The 19171-nt window shown below is 42.6% G+C and overlaps 1 protein-coding gene across 3 annotated transcripts in view; it reads left to right on the top strand.

Moving 5' to 3' along the window:
• The window catches only part of NTRK2 (neurotrophic receptor tyrosine kinase 2), a 352156-nt gene that overhangs the window by 186509 nt on the left and 146476 nt on the right, over positions 1 to 19171 (top strand). For 2 of the 3 annotated variants that reach the window (XM_087444336.1, XM_004440798.3), the window contains one exon: positions 8890 to 9078. In XM_087444336.1, the coding sequence (XP_087300462.1) occupies positions 8890 to 9078 (189 nt within the window). Of the gene's footprint in view, positions 1 to 2849; positions 2898 to 8889; positions 9079 to 19171 lie in introns of all 3 variants that reach the window. The other variant, XM_087444335.1, reaches the window with a different exon arrangement.

Genomic DNA, 19171 nt, shown 5'->3' with positions numbered 1-19171 from the left:
CCTCAACTTGCAATAAATCACCAAGTCCTATTGATTCTCCTAAATATGCCCGACAGCCATCCCCTTCTCTTCTCTGTCCCACCTCCCCAGTACTGGTTCAGCACAATTCTCTCACACCTTGATCTCTCTAGAAGCCTCCTTAACCAGTCTCTTGCTCTCAGCCTTTCCCTCTCCTAATTCTGTTTCCACCCCGCAGCCATTTGTTAAAATTAATCTCAATCATGTTACTGCCTGGCCCGAGCGTCTTTTTGGTGGTGGTGGTGAGGGGGTGTCTACCTGCAATTTTCATTACAAAATCCAGACTGTTGACTTGGCCCTTGCTTATGTTTCTCAGTTTTCTCCCCTTTCCAGCTGCATTAGCCCCTTGACACATGCAATGCTCCCCACTCTAGCCATAACTGGACCGCTTACTGTGAGAATGCCCCCCTCTGCTTTCCCCCATTCTTGGCTAACTCTAATCTGTTGTCCAGAAGCCAGAGAACTCTCTCTTGACCCCCCTCCCCCAGATTGGGATAGACCCTCCTCTGAGTTTCCACACACCCTGAACATACCTCTAGGATAGCTGACCCCCAATTGTAAGCTCCTTGAGGGCAGGCCATGCCACTCATTTCTCTTTGAATCCTCTGCTATGCCAGCTGAATCAGTAAGTGAGAATGAATGACTACTTATAGTGCTTTCCTATATATAAAATTGAGTCCTGATTGTCATGTTGTAAACTTGGGCTAATTTTGGCTAAACATTTTGGAGGCTTGGAAAGGCAACTATGAAAGAATGAAAAAACCTGGATTTGGCATCAGAAGGCTGAGTGAGTCTCTGCTCAGTCACTGTGAGCTGTGACTTTTGCTAACTCTGTCACCTCTCTGTGTCTCCATTCCTGACAAGGAACAGAGGATAATATATTACAGAGTTTGGCTGAGGACTAAGGGAGAGGTGTGTGGGACAGGGGGAGGTACTTGGTGAACTATAATGACTGCACAAGTGAAAAGGGTTCTGATCCTTTTATATCCACAGTTCTCCTTACTGCACCCCTGCCAAACACCAGCCAAGGAGACGTGGAGTGTGAGTGGTTCCATGTGGCACAGATCGGGGGGGGAGTCTTTGCCAGGTCCTGTTCAGTTAGGTGGAGACACATCAACAGCAGGATGGAGGAAGGAAATGGTTCACCCTTAGCTTTCCCACTGGGTGAAGCTTGAAAATACATGCCTACCCTCTCACACACTGTTGGTGAACATAAGACCAGATATAATGGGAAAGCAATTGAATTACATGGGTTGAGAACCTTAACAGTGTTCATCCCTTTTGACCCAGTAATTCCATTTCTAGGATTTATCCTGAGGGGATGATTTTCGAAAAATGCGAATGGGAGCACCTAAGATGTGTGAAGATGTTCATTTCGGTCGTGTTTATTACAGTTAATGATTGACAGTCATCTGAAATGTATAATCAGTGAGGGACTGCTGTGGCATTATCCTTCAGTGGGTTCTCTGTAAGATAGAAACACGATTTTGAAAAAATACTCAAGTGAAAAAGCAGTCAAAAAATTCAATCTACACTTTAATGTAAACTATGTGAATCAAACAAGTATAGAAAAACAAAATGTGACCAGTAGGAAAATACACTCCATTTTGAAAAGGGTTAGTTGTAACTAAGAAATCCACAGGCGCAGGCCTGCCTTGTGAGACTGTGGACCCAGTGAATGAGGTTCAGTGTCTTCTCTGCAAAGGCATCATTATTTGGCATTGGATCGAGGCCAGACCTCCATCCCGTCTTCTAAAACCTGGAAGAAAGCATTCAGAGAAATACAACTCAAAAGTAAAAACAGGCTGAGAGTTTAGAGAGCTGACACCATGGACCACCAGGGAAGGAGAGGCTAAATACACTTGAAAAAGATAGTCATCGTGAGGACAACTTTGTCAGACATTTTTTTGAGTGTGCAGAGTTTTTGTATACATTGTTTCATTTAAACTGGCTCTTCTTCGACATAGCTTTTTACCCTAGTTGCCTGTAAAAATTGTTACAGATCTAAATTGCTGAGAAACGCAGCTACTTCCTTAGGCTTCGCTCCCTGCATCCGCCTGGCATCCAGGGGTTTCCCTGCTGGGCAGGATTCTCTTAGACCCCAGCAGAAATTCCCTAGCAGGGAACAGTCAGACCCAGGAAACAAATAGGCATTTCACTGTGGCTTTATCCACTGGAGGACCTGTAAACATTTGCAGACCTTTCCTTACATGCCCCTGAAGGAGCCCCATGTTGTAAGAGGCGCAGAGCTGCTGTGAGCCGCCCCCCGTCACACAGCAAGTCAGTAGTGGAATCCGTGTAGAATTAAGATCCTCTTTTTTTCCCTCTTCAATCCTCACCCAGCCCAAGTGTCAGTTCTCCCATGAGATTCCATGTTCCTCTTTTTACTGCCTGTCTCAGCTCCAGAAAAGATCTGTTTTCTCTTATCATTTTTCCACGTGGCTGCGGTTCAGAACCATCGTGCATTTGTCAAATGCATCTTGTGCCTTCACCCTGCAGCTCTCCTGTTAGCTGATTCAAGATGGAGGGGAAAGAGAATGTGAGAAAGAAAGAAAACTGCTCACAGCCCTTGACGCTGGGTTTGGGCCATTTTTCTCAAAGACAGGCTGCTGTCTCTTATCTGATTCCAACCTCCATGTTCTCAGGAGGAGAAATAAATCTTTACATAAAAATCCAATGGTTAGTTTCCAGGTGTTTGAGAGGAAGCTTCGGTCCCCCTCGGAGCTTGTTGAGGGAGTTTGCTGTTTCCCTAGGTTACTTTCCCTAGGTTGAATGCTTCTGGTTTACGCTTCTCTTTCGAAGTTTATTTTGTGTTTTGTTGTGGTTTTCAGATTTCTCATGGTTTGGATTTGGGAAAGTAAAATCAAGACAAGGTGTTGGTAAGTAGTTACTCACTCCTTTGGATAAGTAATGAGTCTGTGTTGTTTAATTCGGATGAAACTGCTTCGACCCTCTTACATCATACTTCTTGGCCCTTGATTCATTTTCTGCATTCCTGGTTTCTGATTTGCTGAAGAAAGAGGCCTAGAATTTTTCCAGAAAAGGCCTTACTTTTGCTAATTGAGTTTAGTAAATGGTTTTGTATTTTTGAAGTCGTCTTGCTTTTATCCTACGGAGAAGGGTCAACAGTCATCCAGTTCTAGGTTGTTGATGTGTTTTCAAGGAGGTTGAGGAATAAAATGCACCAGGACTGTGACTCCATGTACAGCAAATAGTTGGGTGAACATCCACATCTGGACAAGTTTGGGTCTTAACTTTTTTCTATTGGCCAAGATGGAATAAATGTCTGAATTGGTAAATCAGCTGTTCATTTATGACCATTTCTCTTTCAGAACAAGACTCTAACGTCCAGACACTATGATTTGTGCTTGATTGCATTCTATTCCTTGCATTCAGACTATGTGCTGACAATTGAAAAGCAGAGTTTGTAGCTTCCCAAATGAGTGCAGAGAATGTAGCTCATCACTAGGATTGAAATCAGGTGTGACATCCTGGGACCTCCAATTTGTTCAGTATTTTCTATGGGTAGAGAGACAATGAGCAGGAATTGCTTAGAAGGCATGAAAAGACAGATTGTCTTACATCTTGCATATGTGTTTTCAAGATCTGGCCCCAACTAGGGCATCTATTGGTTAATATTTATTTTGGTAGCAAGGTTGACTATAGGTAAAATTGCATAATAGGGATAGGGTACCAGTGTCATGGAGCCTTCCAGTTTTGAGCCATCTGCCCCCACGTGTTCATCCCATCCATACAAGGGATCCTATTTCCTTTCCATTTTTGAGCCTGATATCTGACCTTTCCTACTGGGCAGCCTTTATTGATGTCTGTTTAGTGATCCAAAATGTCAAGCGAGCTGAGCCCAGAGGTGGCAGGCCAAAGCAGACTGAGCCAGAGAGGGCCTGAAAGGTGAATAGTCACCCTGACCCTTAATGAGCCCCATGAATTCCAGGGTAAAAGCTCTTAACCAGCGAAAGGAAAGTGGAGATGTGGCAAAGTTGGAATGTTAAGCTGAACCAGCTCAGGACTTGTCAGCCACTCCCTTGGGGCAAATTTCAGACACAGCTGACCACGGTAACTTTGCTGATGCCAGAGGGACTGTCCTGCTTGTACAATCTTCAGGTGCCCTGGTATAAGGCTTTGTGCTCTGTGTGTGTGTGTGGTGGGGATGGGGGGAGTCACGTGATAAACTCTCCCACAGCAGCACTGTGAGGTGGGGTCTTCCCTCCACTGAAGAGCAAATCACTGGAACCACCAAAATGGTTTCTAGGCCAGTTTGCCCTGCAGAGAGGTGCTTGTTCCAGGAAAGCTTCAAAAACAGAATTTCACCCTTTAGGCCACAGCAGAGAGAATCCTTCTTCAGAATTGTTCTTGCAGCTACAGTTCATCAGAGGTGCTGCTGCTTTAAAATGTAGGTTTTATTATTATTTGGGCATAGTGAGGCCAATAGTTTAGGAGACAACGGCCAGTGGAAAGATGGTTTGTTACTCACAGTTCCCAAGAGGAGGGGCCACGCCATGCCATGGGGGAGATGGGACACAGCGGGCAGCACCCGGGTTGGTCAGGAGGCAGAGAGACTAAGGGGAAACCGAGGATGAGAGCCTTTATTGTGATTTCTGCAGGAAGGATTGGGCGGGCAGGGTGGGTTTAGGACTGGCTAGTTTGAGTAACTTCAGAGGGCTCTCGGGTCTAGTGGTGTCCTATCCCGAGGTGTCTGGTATCTGGCTGTGGGCGGAAAGGACATGTGGGTAGGGGCCTGGAGTATGACAGCCTGATAAGGAATGTGGTTGGGGGTGTAGACTGTGGATTGGTTGGTTTGTACATGGAAGGGACACTCGCAGGCAAGTTCTTTACTCTGTCTTGGCGCTGGCTCACCCTGGGAGGGGCGGGCCCTCCAGGGTCAGCAAGGCCCTGGATGTGGAAGCACCAGAATACAGAAAGGACAAGACATGGTTAACACAGCTGCTCAAGAACAATAACCTCTGCCCTCACCTTGAAGGCATTTTTGGTCTTGAGAGAGGGAAACTCCTTTCCCAGATGACCTTCATGAATTCTTATCACAGGAAAATAAGTCTAAGTTGGGCTTAGAAATGTCTGCAAAGTCATACGTGCAGGATATGTTACTGAGCAGCTCAGATAAAGGAAGCTGCCTCTTTGCACCTGAGACATATTAAAATAAAAATGGGCTAAAAATGATTCCAGGCATAGCTCCTATTTGTCAGCTTGGTAATTAGAACTATCTACCCCAAACTCAGCAAGATGCACAGACCTAGCAATTTAAAACTTTTTATTAATATGATAAGACATTTTTTCAAGTCCTCTTATGAATTTCTTATAACACGCTGTGACGTGCCCCTGACTCTTCTTCTGCCTGTCTTTTTGTGGTGCCTTGTCAAGCACAGGCACAGACACACAGACGCATCCTGTGATGTGCACAGACAGGCTGCTGTCACATCATGTAGACATTCATTGTCCCTGCCGAGAGCTTTTCCCCCTTCCCAACTTTGCTGTGCTCCATTAGATCAAAATGTTCAGAGAAAAATGGGCTGAATCCCTGCAACCTTGCCAGCTACATCAATCTTCCAGGACTTGGAACATCAATAATGAAGAAAACAGCACTTGAATTAATATTCCACTTGATAAATTGTTGAGGTCTGTATGTTGCTCAGATTTGTCAACAGCGACCTTCTGGCAAAGTGAAAAGGCTTTTGAAAAATTACCTCTGGTGCTTTATGCTGCTTCTATGCTTAAAATTTTCCCCCCAGAGAGCCCAGTCCCTTGAGATCTGTTACCTCAGATTTGGGGTTTTACTCTGAGAGGCCAAGGAAGGGACAGAGTGTTCTTCGATGGAGGAAGAGAAGCAAAGAGCAAGTCCCTTGGTTGAACTCTTTAAATCATGGCTCCACTGTGTACGTGGCAGATGATTCAGAGCCCGAATTCCTTGAGGAATCTCAACATTTCCTTCTAGGTATCAACCTCCTCCAAAATGATTGCATGCCACGGGAATGTTGATAGCTTGACCTGAGCCAAAGGAGAATCAGAGAAGAAAGCAACTGGAACCAGTGCACTTCTAATCATTGCAGGGGCTCCAGAAGCATATCGCTGGCCTTCTGACAGCATGTAGAGTATTCGAAGATGACAATTCCTGCATTTCGGGGTAAACGCGCAACCTGGAATCTGTTGAGAAATGTGTGGCCTTGATTTCACCCCCTTGGGGAGCTCGGGCAGTAGCGAGCTTTGGTAACCTCGGGGGGGCGAACAGCTGCACCGGGAACACAGCGAGAGAGCCAGCGGTGGGGAGTTTTTATTGACAAGATGCAGAAACCTTAGCATAACACATTCCCTTTTCCATCTCTGGGCTTAAGCTCTGGTGATCTAGGCCTGTCAGGAAGCAAATCATAAAACAGGATGGTTAAGGATATTAGAAATAACTTGTCTTTATAGCTATTCTTGGCAGAATTTCCACTCTCGACTAACGCTGGCAAGCTAGGCACAAGATGAGCATAACTGATGTACTTGCCTTTCTCTGAGTGTTCTGTGGCTTCTAAATTGGCTGTGTGAGGACTTGTTTGCAGAATTAAGCCAGAGTGTATCATTAAAGGCAACTTAAATGCACATCCCCTTGAGAGAATGCTTTAAAAAATTACCTATAATAGCAGTTGGCTGCCTCCTGCATAGTTTGTTTAAGATTCAGCTAGCTGGGGAATGTCCAATTGTTATCACTACAAGCTGTGATAATCCCCATATGAGGGAGAAACGACTCTTGAGGTTGAGGGATGGATTACCATGACCTTTCATAGAGGATTCAAAAATGTATGACACAAAACCTTTTGTTTTTAGAATTCCTGTGCTTCTTATTGAAATAGTTAAATGTGAGGGACAAGGTAGGGAATGGATGGAGGTGCTGAAATATGCATCCTGGGAGCTTGCGTGAAAACATTCCCTTTCTCAGGAAGTCGAGATTTAGACTTTCCTTCCCTAGTAGGCATTTGCCTTGGCTGTGTATTCCATTCTGGCTTCCTTTTGTCTTTCCTCCTTATCCTTTCCTCCTTATCTTCCTCTTGGCTCCTGTCAGTAGCCCTTGCCAGTGGTTGCCTTCTGTGGGACCCTGCACCCATTTGGCACACCGCAGAATCATGCGTAATAAAAATAAATGTCTTGAGGGGTCCACCCGGTGGCGTAGTGGTTAAGTGCGTGTGCTCTGCTTCCGCAGCCCAGGGTTCATAGGTTCGGATCCTGGGTGTGGACTTACGTACCACCCGTCAAGCCATGCTGTGGCGGCGTCCCACATACAAAATGGAGGAAGATTAGTACAGATGTTAGCTCAGCGACAATCTTCCTCGAGCAAAAAGAGGAAGATTGGCAACAGATGTTAGCTCAGGGCCAATATTCCTCATCAAAAAATAAAAATAAAAATAAATAAATAAATAAATGTCTAGAAGGCTTTGTCTACGTTTCATACATGGAGTGCCTGTCATGAGCCACTGAGAGCTTAATTGTTTTAAAGCTTTCCTGTAGATTTTTATCTTTGTGAATCTAGTTTTGGTTGCAAACAGTATGGATTTAATGGTCAATGGATAAATTGCTTAGACAGACATGGTAGATCGTATTTATGGGCATATACAGTCTGAGACTCTGTACTGAAAGTTTAAATCTTGTACAAAAAATGCTATGCTATAGTCATTGCTTTAGTATAAAGACATCCATGGAATGACTACAAATAATATTTTGGCTAAAGGCAAAGCAGGTAACTTCACCATGGGATGGATCCATTTTTTTGTAAGCAAAAGTGATGCAGCTACTGACAGAATATCCAGAAAGAAGAACACAGGAATAGGACAGTCCAATGTAATTCTAGTCCACCAGTTGTAAATTCATTTAGTAATACCCAGTAGTAATTCATACTCAAGAAGCCATTTAAATTTTCAATATATTTTCATATCAGTAGTCTCATTCCAGTCTCATACAATAACAAGCAGGTATCATTTTGCACATTTTACAAGTGTGAGTAGAGGTAGAGGTACAAAGAAGGTAAGTGACTTGTCCGAAGAGTGGGAAAGAGCTCAGATCTTTGAACTTCTAGCACATCTTTCAGTGAACTATGAAACAAGAGTCCTAGATTCATGCTGGGCGTTTCCGTGAGAGAGTGTTCTAACGATGTTCAGAGGGCGGAGTGGAAAGCTGCATACTAAATACAAGAGAAGGAAGTAAAGAAATTGGAACCCTCACACACTGCTGGTGGGAATATAAAATGGTGTGGCCACTTTGGGAAACAATTTGGCAGTTCCTTAAAGTGTTAAACATAGAGCTACCGCATGACCCAGCAATTTCATCCAAGAGAAATGAAAATGTATGTCCACACAAAGGCTTGTACACAAATGCTCATAGCAGCATTGTTCATAATGGCCAAAAAGTTGAAACAACCCAGATGTCCATCAACTGATGAATGGATAAACAAAATGTGGCATATCCACACAATAGAATATTATTTGGCAATAAAAAGGAATAAAATAATGACACATGCTAGAACGTGAATGAACCTTGAAAACATTATGCTAGAGGAAAGAAGCCTGTCCCACAAGATTACATACTATATGATTCCATTTATATGAAATGTTCAGAATAGGTAAATCCATACAGATAGAAAGTAAATTCATGGATGCCTAGTGCTGGGAGTGAGGAGAATGGGGAGTGATTGCTAATTGGGATAATGAAAGGGTCCTAAAATTAGGTTGTAGCGATGGTTGCACAACTCTGAATATACTAAAACCCCCTAAATTTTACACTTTGAGTGAGTTTTATGTATGTGAATTATAGCTCAATAAAAGCATTAAACAATTACAGGCGAATATGCATTTTTTCCAACTCCAGGTCCAGCTTCAGTTATCAGCAATGATGATGACTCTGCGAGCCCACTCCACCACATCTCCAATGGGAGTAATACCCCGTCATCTTCAGAGGGCGGCCCTGATGCCGTCATTATTGGAATGACCAAGATCCCTGTCATTGAAAATCCCCAGTACTTTGGCATCACCAACAGTCAGCTCAAGCCAGACACATGTAAGTACAGCTGTTTATACTTATTGGCCCATTTGCTGCATAGCTGTATCAACCAGCATATTTGTCAGAGTGCCTGATGAGGATGACTGAGGGGAGGGGGCAGTGAAATGTCTGAGGATTCTTGGGGCTTTGGGCCCACAGATTAGATCCTTTAGTTTGTTTATGGAATTCTCAGGATGTGTCTCCTGCTGGGTTTGGAACTGGGGGGGCAGTTGCTGACTTCTCTTGGTATCCATTTTTACAAAATCATATGTCAACATGAAGTTGGAATCGAGGCATGCTTATCTTGAAAAAGATACATACAGAAACCAGAAATGTCATTAGAATTCACATGCATCAGTTATAGAAGACAGGCGATTGGTGGAATTTAAATTTGCTTTATTGAAAGTCATTAAAATATACACCATAGGTAGTCAGGAAGGTGTGTGTCAGGTGGTATCAATTCTGGTAATTTTGTGTTCTTCGTTCAGTCCTAGCTCCCAGCATGGGACTGTCAGGATGCCATGAGAGCAAAGAGACATTAGAATAAATGATATGCATGTTAAGTATGCTCACTTATATTTCTCAGAACCAAATTACCTCATTAATCTCTGTTGCAAAGCTTGGGATTTTTCTCAGAGAATCTAATCCTATCTTCTGAGCCACTGCGCATATATAAAAAGTGGAACTCAGCCTTAAGGACAACAAAAAATAAAACCACTGTGGACAAATAGGCTTATACTCTTGTAACCCTAGACCTTCTCTCATACATGAATAAGGGGCTAACATCAGGTGGCCCAGGGCCCAGGGGTTCCCTGGAACTGATGAATGGGTACCTCATATCTATTTGTGTGTTCTTACCCATCTTACATGTTGTTCTCCTGGCCTGCCCCAGAGGTAAAATAGGACTATTGCAAGGTTAGGCTTTGGGGGCTGACTTTCCACTGAGAACTCTCATGGGATAAGGGGACTTAGCAATGAGAATCAGACCTGTTCACATATAAGGAAATACTTGTAATTTCTTCCTATTCATTGAAATTTATCCCAAGGTATATTTAATATTGGATTTGAATTGAATCATTAGGAAGAACAGTATTACAAGCTTATAATGTGTGAGACTGGGAACCCCCCATAGATTTCAGTTGAAGGAGTAATATGACAAGATAATTAAAATAGCATATGTGAAGAATATTGAACTCCTTGAAATAAAAGGTATTATTTGAAATCAAGATATCATTAATCCTAATATTGTCATTACGTTGTGAACAAGATGTATGGAGGTGTTGCTTAAAATGTGCATTCTTTGTTAGGATAAGCGTCCTTCAAAGGTCCTTTAAATGCTCTGGCATGCATAACAACCAAATATTGAATAAGGCAAAGCAAGATACGATGATGGGAGAATCTGTCATCATTTTGATTTTCTCCTTATGAACAGAGTACCTTGACACCCCTGTCACCACCAGTACCAAGCTGTATGATGTACTTCAGTTAGCTTGAGGCCGTATTATAATTGAGGTTGACTAAAACCAACCTGCTCTCAAAAGTTTGCTTTCCTTGGTCAATGGAGGAAAGATAAAGCAGAATAATCACGTAGATAGGATCAGCCCAATGAGTTCAACAAGAAAAAATGAACAAGTGAGCAAGAAAGAAAATAAACAAACAAAAAAGAGATTCTATAGAAGAAAGCTAGATGGCTGCTGAGTCTGTGGTTCGAGCTGGAAGTGCTTTTTTGCCTTAGAAATCCCATAAGAAAGCTTCCAAAGCTGATTTCCTAACTGTAGAATCCATGGATATTTTTGAAAAGGTTTTAGATTAGAAATTATGGATATTTTGGAGGAGTCTTGCTTTCATGGCTCAGCCACTCTATGCCACCCCCACTTAGAAGGAATTAAGGCTAGTTGAGGAGACCTGTAGCCTTCCCTCACCTTCTGTCCTCTACCAGAGGGCTCCAGACCTCTGATTCTTCATCTGCCGGTTCCTTCTTTATAAAGTCTTGCTGGGTCCTTCACCCAACCATCCTCACTCAGCTCAGTGTTTTCAGTCACTCAGCATCTTACAACAGAAGAAATTTTCTTTCTTCTAGGCATCAAGCCATATGGTCTTTCACGATTTTAAGAACACTTAAAATCACATATCTTCCATGAATCCTTTTTCAAAGAAATAGGAATTGAAAACAATTCACTTGTCTCCTTCCCTTCACCCTTTCTTAAAATGTCATTCTTTACTCCATATTTTTTCTTCTACCTTCAGTATATCTGTTGACTTGTGTTGAGCCCTGAGGATGACCACTCTCATGTCTGTGTTTCTGTAGTCTATTTAGGTTAGATTGTAAGCTCCTGGAGAGTAGAAATTCTATCTGTTGGACTCTTCCTTCATAGCATGGGACATGCTGTACCTTTGATGTTGGCCAGATGTTGACCAGATGTGGCTACTTATTACTGAAATATTATTAACAGACTGTAACAAGTAAAGTTGAGTCATAGCCTTTTTCAGTGTCTCTATTCCTACTAAGCTCACCTACATAGTAGTAGTTCATTTACTAGACAGATTTTTAACAATATATTATTCAATTTAAACAGATTTAGATAATAATTTTAGCAGGAATAAGCTTTTAACAAAAACAAAACAAAACAAAAAAACTATTCTTTGAACATTCTAATTGTAGTCATCCAGAAATTAAAATATTTCAAAATGCATAGGATCTGTTGCTATAGGTCCACAAAATTTTGGGAGGTTAGCTTTCAATTAACTGATTTCCATTGAATATTTTTACAAATTAACCTCTAAAGAATTTCTAAAGAAGGGCTCTTCCAAGAAGTTTGATAGGTTACACCCGAAAAACAAATTTAAGAGGATCTCAGAAAAAGTTTAGAACTTTTCCCATGTGCTTAAAGCAAAATATCACAGGGATGATACACCCCCAACCTCTGGACCCATCAGAGGCTTAGGCCACAAACCAGCATATTTACTTCCCTTTCCCAAGGCTACATGCTGTTCAAAGATGTTGGCTTTAGAATATATGTATGATTTTGGTCCCAGTCCCATTTCACTGAATTGTGAGAATCTATTATAGAAGGTGAAGTTCAATTCATTAAATCTTTATTGACTAACCACAATAGTCCTCCAATGCCAGGAAGTGGAGACTCACTAATAATGATGGCATGTTCCTTGCCCTCAGGACATCTCATTGGAGAGGCCAATGGTTAAGACATCGTCATATAATCACAAGGTACTGTGATAGGATAACTTAGATCAGGGGTCCTAAACCCCAGGTACCTACCAGGACCAGGCAGGTCAATATGAGAAACAGGCCAGATCAGAAAGATGACATGGGGTAGTGAATGCCATGCTGGTACATGGGGCTGGTATTACCAGATACTCCAATTTGTCCAGAGAAAACAGATATTTATTCTTGCATGTGAATTCCCCAAGATTCAAAACACCGGATAAGATCAACAAAATACATCAACACAAGTTGGATTTGGTCCACAGCCCACCACCTGCCTGTGACCCCTTGAGGTAGACCTTAGAGATCAATGAATATGAACACCTTATTTTACAGACAGTGCTCAGAAGCGGCTGGTCCAAAATGACACAACCTCCATATTTGCACAGATTTGCTTTCAAAACAAAACAACAAACAAAATAACATGATCAAACCAGATTTCTTTAAGTGATGTGTAAGATCATTTAAGCGGAGAAGGATGATCAGTTATATCCCCGGCAGTACTTTTTCACTCTCAGGAGCTATGTGAAGTTTTCATTTACAAAGTCCAGAGATGGTTTGCAGGATTTTAGAGCAATCTGAACAGGGCTGAATTGCTCCCGAGCACTTTCCAATAGCAAGTCTGTCTACTTTATTGCAGGGCCCAGAGGTTCCCCCAACATCGCCTGATAATAATTTGGTATTTGGAGGCTCCTGTGTCACTGCAGGAACTAAAGGAGGCTAAGTCCATGCCTGATGGAGGAGAAGAGTTCTATGGTTATCTGCAAATTCTGGCCAGACAACATCTTGACGTCACTCCTTAGCTTCTATAACCTAGCCAAGAAAGAAGTTGCCTTCCAAAGAGAAAGCAGTGTGCTCTAATGACTAAGGCCTGAAAGTGCTATGCCACTTTAACTATAGACCCATCTCCTCGATCAATCAGGATGGCAAGATGGAGCTGAGGAGCTCAGCAACATCAAGTCTGGAGTTTGTCTTTAATTCAACTAGTCTGTGTAGATGTGTCTGAAAACCACGTCATCTGACAGCATGGTTTCCCAGTAGGACTTGCAAACTTGGCTCAAGGGCAGCTGTGCTGCTAACCTCTCCCTGACTGCTGGGAAAATTTTTGACAGGGCACAATGGAAACACACCTTCTGAGCTGAAAAAAAAAAAAAAACAGGAAAGAAAAACACACTAACCAGCAAAACTCCCAAATCATCAATCTTGGTTTCTCTTGAAGGGTGGGAATGCGTTATAGCTTCCCCTGCAGGAAAAGCAAGTGCCATAGACTTATTGTCATCCCTAAAGTTGCATCTTTCCTAGAACAGCCTTGTAAATTAGTGAGGATCCTAGGCCTAGGGCCTAAATGAAATGAGAATTGTCTCTAAATATGTACTGTATGTGTTTGTCCTTACAGAGCATGCCCTCTATTACCCAGGGCTAGTAACTCCCTGTGGCAGATTCATATTAAGAATTCTGACTTCTTCCTACTTTGATTCCATTTCCAATGAAATGGATATTTATTGATTTCCTGCTGAGTGTGCCATACTTCTCCAGGTATTATAGTTCATGTGTGCTTATGTGTGTGTGTTTTCCCATTGGTTACATGCTTACTAGGCAACTATGTAGATAAGCACAAATTCATAGACCAGCTAAGACTAAGGAAATAAGATTTAATAAAGGGAGGCAGCGTTTTAACAGTAGTTGAAACGATCACATGTGCACCCCTCCAGCTCCCCTCAACTGCCGTACCCACACCATCCTTGTGTTACCAACAAGGGGGAGGGAATGGATGTGATATTTTTCCCAGAACTGCAGAGGTTTTGAACATAGTTGCAACGTTACTTTGAGTACACATGAGCAAAGATTCTGAATTACATCCAGGAGCCCAGGAACTCAGATCAAAGGATAAGGGCCCTGAGAGTTACTCGAGGTTATCTTCAAACTTCAGTGCAGTCTGTACCGATGGTCCATTTTGATGGTCAGAGATAGGATTTAAAAACAGGTAGAAACAATTGCTTTAGCACTTTCCTCTGTCCTGTGCTTATTAATTTTGTGTTTCAAAATTATATTTTCTTCTAAGCGTTTAATTGGCCAAATAATAGCTGCTTTGGGAACTGTTTATATCCCTATGAAGGCCATGGCCTGCACTTTAAAAATAAACTAAGTCCATTCTGCCCAGCATGAGTGTTAGGACAGAGAGAATGCAGTTATTTTAGGATCCTTAGAAATTGCATCCTTTACGGCATGCTGGTTGACAACTCTTCCCCTGGGGGTCTTCATGGCACACTACTCAAATTCTGTAGGTCCCAGCCCAATTCTCTCTCCCTCTTGGTGCCATAGTCCCCCATCACTAGCTATAACAGCTTGATATTATATTCTCTTTTCAACTCCAGAGGAGATGGTAAGAAGCTATCAAATAATGCTTAAAAAAGCAACTTGAGTTCCCTAGAAGAAAGGAAATGAATACATGCTGCATAATTGTATTTAAAATGTAAGCCATGTTACAAACTCCACTGAGATGAAGATTTGTTAGCAAACCAGTTTTAAGCACACTTACAACCAAGTAAAATAAGAGACATCATTTTATTAGCATTTGACCACTGAGTGATATTACTTATTATCAAAAAAGAAATACCACCTGATTACAAGATGCCTAAACCCCTTAGGGAAAACACTCCAATCCTACATTTGATGGCTGGAAAGGAAAAACAATTATGGATTTAGATCAGAGAGACACTCATGGTGATATTCTGAAAACTGTTTTTCCTTCCACATCATTGCCCAAGAAAGGTGGAATTATGCATCCCCCACACATCAGACATTTCAATCTAATTCACCAAATCATCAGTGATGTGCTGGAGGCAAGCCAACAGGTGCAAGATCCTAATCCATTTATTCTGGGCATTTCCAAAGGCCCAGCCCAACAGGAGTGTGAGTACCAACAGGATGAATCTAATCAAGCTGCACTCCCATTTTGGTTTCCGGTTGGTCACTCTTGCACGTGCCAACAGACTATGGACCAGGATCAGCTCAGCAAACACAAATACAGAGGAGCCTCTTATGCTGCTAAGAAGATCCTGCTACCCAGATGGTTCAAACAATTGGGTGCTCCCTATAGTTAGGTAGAGGTGGCACAAGGGGAGTTTTTCTTGGATGTGATGCTCAATTTTTTATGGCAGCTATTATAACAAAGTGCAGGTTTTCTCCTAGTGAAGTGCAGATTTTTTCTGTCTTTACTAATCCTGCCAGCCTGAGAGCATAACCCGCCATGGCTGGGCTTCTTATCAGATTACTCATTATGCCAGCTCTTCTTAGTCAGGCGGGCACAGTAATGCTGCCCTTCATAGTCATTTGTTTGTTTGTTTGGGTGTTCTTTTTCTTGGTAATTGTTGCTTCTCTTGAAAGGCGGGTACAATGAATTTGCTCCATACCATGGACAGGAAAGAACTGGGAAGAGAACTAGTTCTTAGTTCAATCTGATAGCCAAGTGCAAAGGCAGTCTCGCTCAGGCTCAGCCCCTACTTGGGAGCAAGAGCTGCCTCCTGAGACAGAGACCATAGTCCAAAGGGTTGCTGAATCCATGCTGCACTCTGTTTGAGCCTGGTCCCTTTTGCTGAGGAAATGCTATGTGTTTCTGAATGCTTGGCCTCCCCTCAGGGAGGGGAAAATTAGAAGGCAGTATTTGCGGCCTGAAGGAAAAGGGAATGTCAGTATTACAGTGAGCACCAGGACTGAGATGGATGTGGTAAAACTTTCAGTTTTAAAACCAGGACAATTCCAGGCAAACCCCAATGGATTGGTCACCCTAGTTGGTATAGACCTGATGATTTCTGCTAGTTACCCAAGATGCCTTCAGGTGCCCTAAAACGAGATACTTTAAAATAAAAATAAATAATATAGGTTATGGTAGGAAATTTGGAAAACATAAGAAACAAGGATGAAACAAAAACTCACCTGTAATTTCATCAGTTAGAGATAACGGTTGATAATATCCTTTGGATATACGGCTTTCTAGTCTTGTGAATGTCCTTTCAGTCTCCTGTGATATAAAGTCTAACCGTTTGTGCCCTCATCTTTATTTGAACTGGGCTTTGTTCATATTTCTATAACAATGGTTTATCTGGGGTGGATTGTGTGGGAAAGTCCATAGGAAGTATGCTGGGTGTATTATTGCCAATTCAGATTTCATATTTGCTTGATGGTACACAGGGATTAAGACAGAGCTGGGGGGCTAGACTGGCCATGTCAGGTCTGGTCTACAGTGATCCTAAATCCAGAGGAGCTCAGCTCTCACACGGTGGTATTAGAGAGGACATGAGGCGTCTGTTGTGGGCTGGGAAGACTCGGGAGGCCTAGCTCCTTTCAGGGAGCTAAGTGTGCTGGATCTTAAAGGGCCAGGCGGGTTACATCTGATATGTTTCTCACAATTTAGGGATGTTTGTTCTTCCACCCAGGATCCCTGGGCTGTGCCAGGGCCTCTGATGAGTAGGAATCTCTCCTTAGTCCCTCAGCCTTGCCTAAACTTGATGGAAGTGGCTGCCCCATGATCTCTAGTCTTTTCATCATGAAAGGCTTCCTCTTCTGATGTCTCAGGCATCTGTCCTAGACTGGGGTCTGGCAAGGGGAACCCCATCAACAGTATGACATACAGCAGTGTGGCAGTCTTAGCGTTTTTCATAGTAGTGTTAAGGTTGACAGATTCTAAAAATGAGTTCAGAAAAGATAGATTCCTATGATTTGTAAGAGACTAGATTTGTATGATTTTGAATGAGGGGGGAGAATTCTAGAAAAAAAATTATAATCTAATGCCTAGTTTCTATATTGTTCTTATCAGGTACTGTACATGCTATAAATATGGGTAGACATCGACATTCTTTTTATCCTCTTGCTATTATTTAGCGCATTTACTTAATCATGCCATTGACCTTCTGGGTGCATTAAAATAGAACCCAAGCTCATCATTCGATAATGATAGCATTTAGACTAAGTGCCGTATTCCTAATGTTCCAATAAAGTGGTTGATATAGAGGAAACAGGATAAAATACTACACTATCTAATTATATCAAAAGAGCTAGTCTCCACATTAGGGAAAGTCTTTACCAGAGGAGATGACACGATCTGTCTAATTGTCAAATAAGCAGAGATGGAACCACTGAGCAGACACCTTAGTTGTTTCCCTGCAAGAACGATGGATTTTCAGATCCATTATACTCTCATGCCCAGTGCTCATCCCCATCCTTACTCCTGAAAAGAGTTTAATTTTGCAGGTAAGTTGGCCTTTAGTCTGTTGCTAAAGAACAGAGAGAAACTAACTGGTCAGCCAGGGACAGACACATATTCTCACCTTCTATTAATAGAGTCCCCCAGCCACCTGGACTATCTGGTCTCACATCGTCTCTATCCTGGCTTTACTTCCTCTGACCCATAAATATAAATTCTTTCACCCATCTTGTTCTGCTATCCTCCTTCCTTTTCTCCATGTATCAGGGTTTATGAACCATGATGCTAATGATCACATTTCTTCCTAGCTCCTAGTTCCATTAGTGCTGTTTCCTGATACCCACAAAAGCAGTTATGAATATGTATTACTGATTGAACCTTATTTAGAGAGGGCCATCTTTTTTTTTCCCAAGTGCTGTCACTTTTAGGGTGTTTCTCTCCTTCTTAAGAGCTTCTGTTTTGAGTTGATGGTAAAGTCCTTCTATTTACATACAAGGTTTTAGTTTTCTTTGAGCTCTACCTAGACCTTTATCAACATTGGTTTTGGAAGAGGAAAACACTCATTTTATTAGTAAGATATTGGTGATGGGTAGCTCTGCCTTAGATTCCTGAACTCCTGAGCTTTGGAGAGGGAGATGATGGCTAAGTAGCAAAGGGAATAAGATTGTCATTCACCTCCTGAGTCATGGTTCTCCTCTGGGCTTGTGAAACTCTCTGCTGCTTCCTACACATTGATCCCTAGTTTTGTATTAAAGTGGATCTTGGCCAGATGGGGTCTAATGGCTGATGCATGGGCACGGTCCTTGCTGTTAGCACCCCAGTGCCCCGTTTTGTTTTCCTTGAAGATATCCATATCATTGACGGCTGAGCTTCTATGCGTGGCTAGAGCTATGTGAGGGGGTTGTTGGGTTGGGGGATGAATTCATGTGGTCCCCACACCCTCTGCCTTCTTTTGGAAAGAGGGGACTTGTGTGGTATGGGTGATGTTCCCCAAGAAGATCCTTCTGCTAATGGGCAACCAGTCTGGGTGTTAGAGTGATCCTCTCTAGGAGGTCTCCCTGCTTCCCCATTCCGGGCACTGAGCCTCTTACTGCTGGTGCCTACCTGCTGCCTTGCAGGGCTGGTCTCAGCAGTTCCGCCCTCTGATGCTGCACCATGATCTGTGGGGGTGGGATCGAGAGGGGTCTCTGTGGATTGCTACATGTTGCTTAACTTTATTTCCCTCTCTCATGTTTGATGCTAGAGAGTGGACCTAAAACATGACTTGCATCTTTTACTGTATTCAGAAACTCCAGGGCTGGTCCACACATATGTGAGTGATCAGTGGAGTTGGGGATTCTTTATTATATAGACATGTTCATGGAAATGAGATCTGTTTTATTGGAGTTTGTGATGTAGTTGATCATTCAGAGCCAAATGCCTGTACCAATAAAGACAAGAGTGTCAGATCTGTGGTCTCTGTTGCCTACTTTTGTCACCTACTAATGTTTATCCTTACACAGGTTTGAGAATATGAATTTTATTCTGAAGTGACTAAATTAGTGTTGCGATTCCTGAAAGCACTACAAACAGCCCCCTGGAACTAGTCCCCATTTGTCCCCATTTAGCTCCCAAGCAGCCCCCTGGCCTCTCACACAGTCCCCTCTGCACCCAGGCAGGCAGGGCCAGGACTGGGGTAAGGAAGG

Source organism: Ceratotherium simum, chromosome 20, assembly GCF_057802395.1.
Source record: "Ceratotherium simum simum isolate JZ-2026a chromosome 20, ASM5780239v1, whole genome shotgun sequence".
Taxonomy (NCBI): Eukaryota; Metazoa; Chordata; class Mammalia; order Perissodactyla; family Rhinocerotidae; genus Ceratotherium; species Ceratotherium simum.
This window is presented reverse-complemented; position numbering and strand designations above follow the sequence as displayed.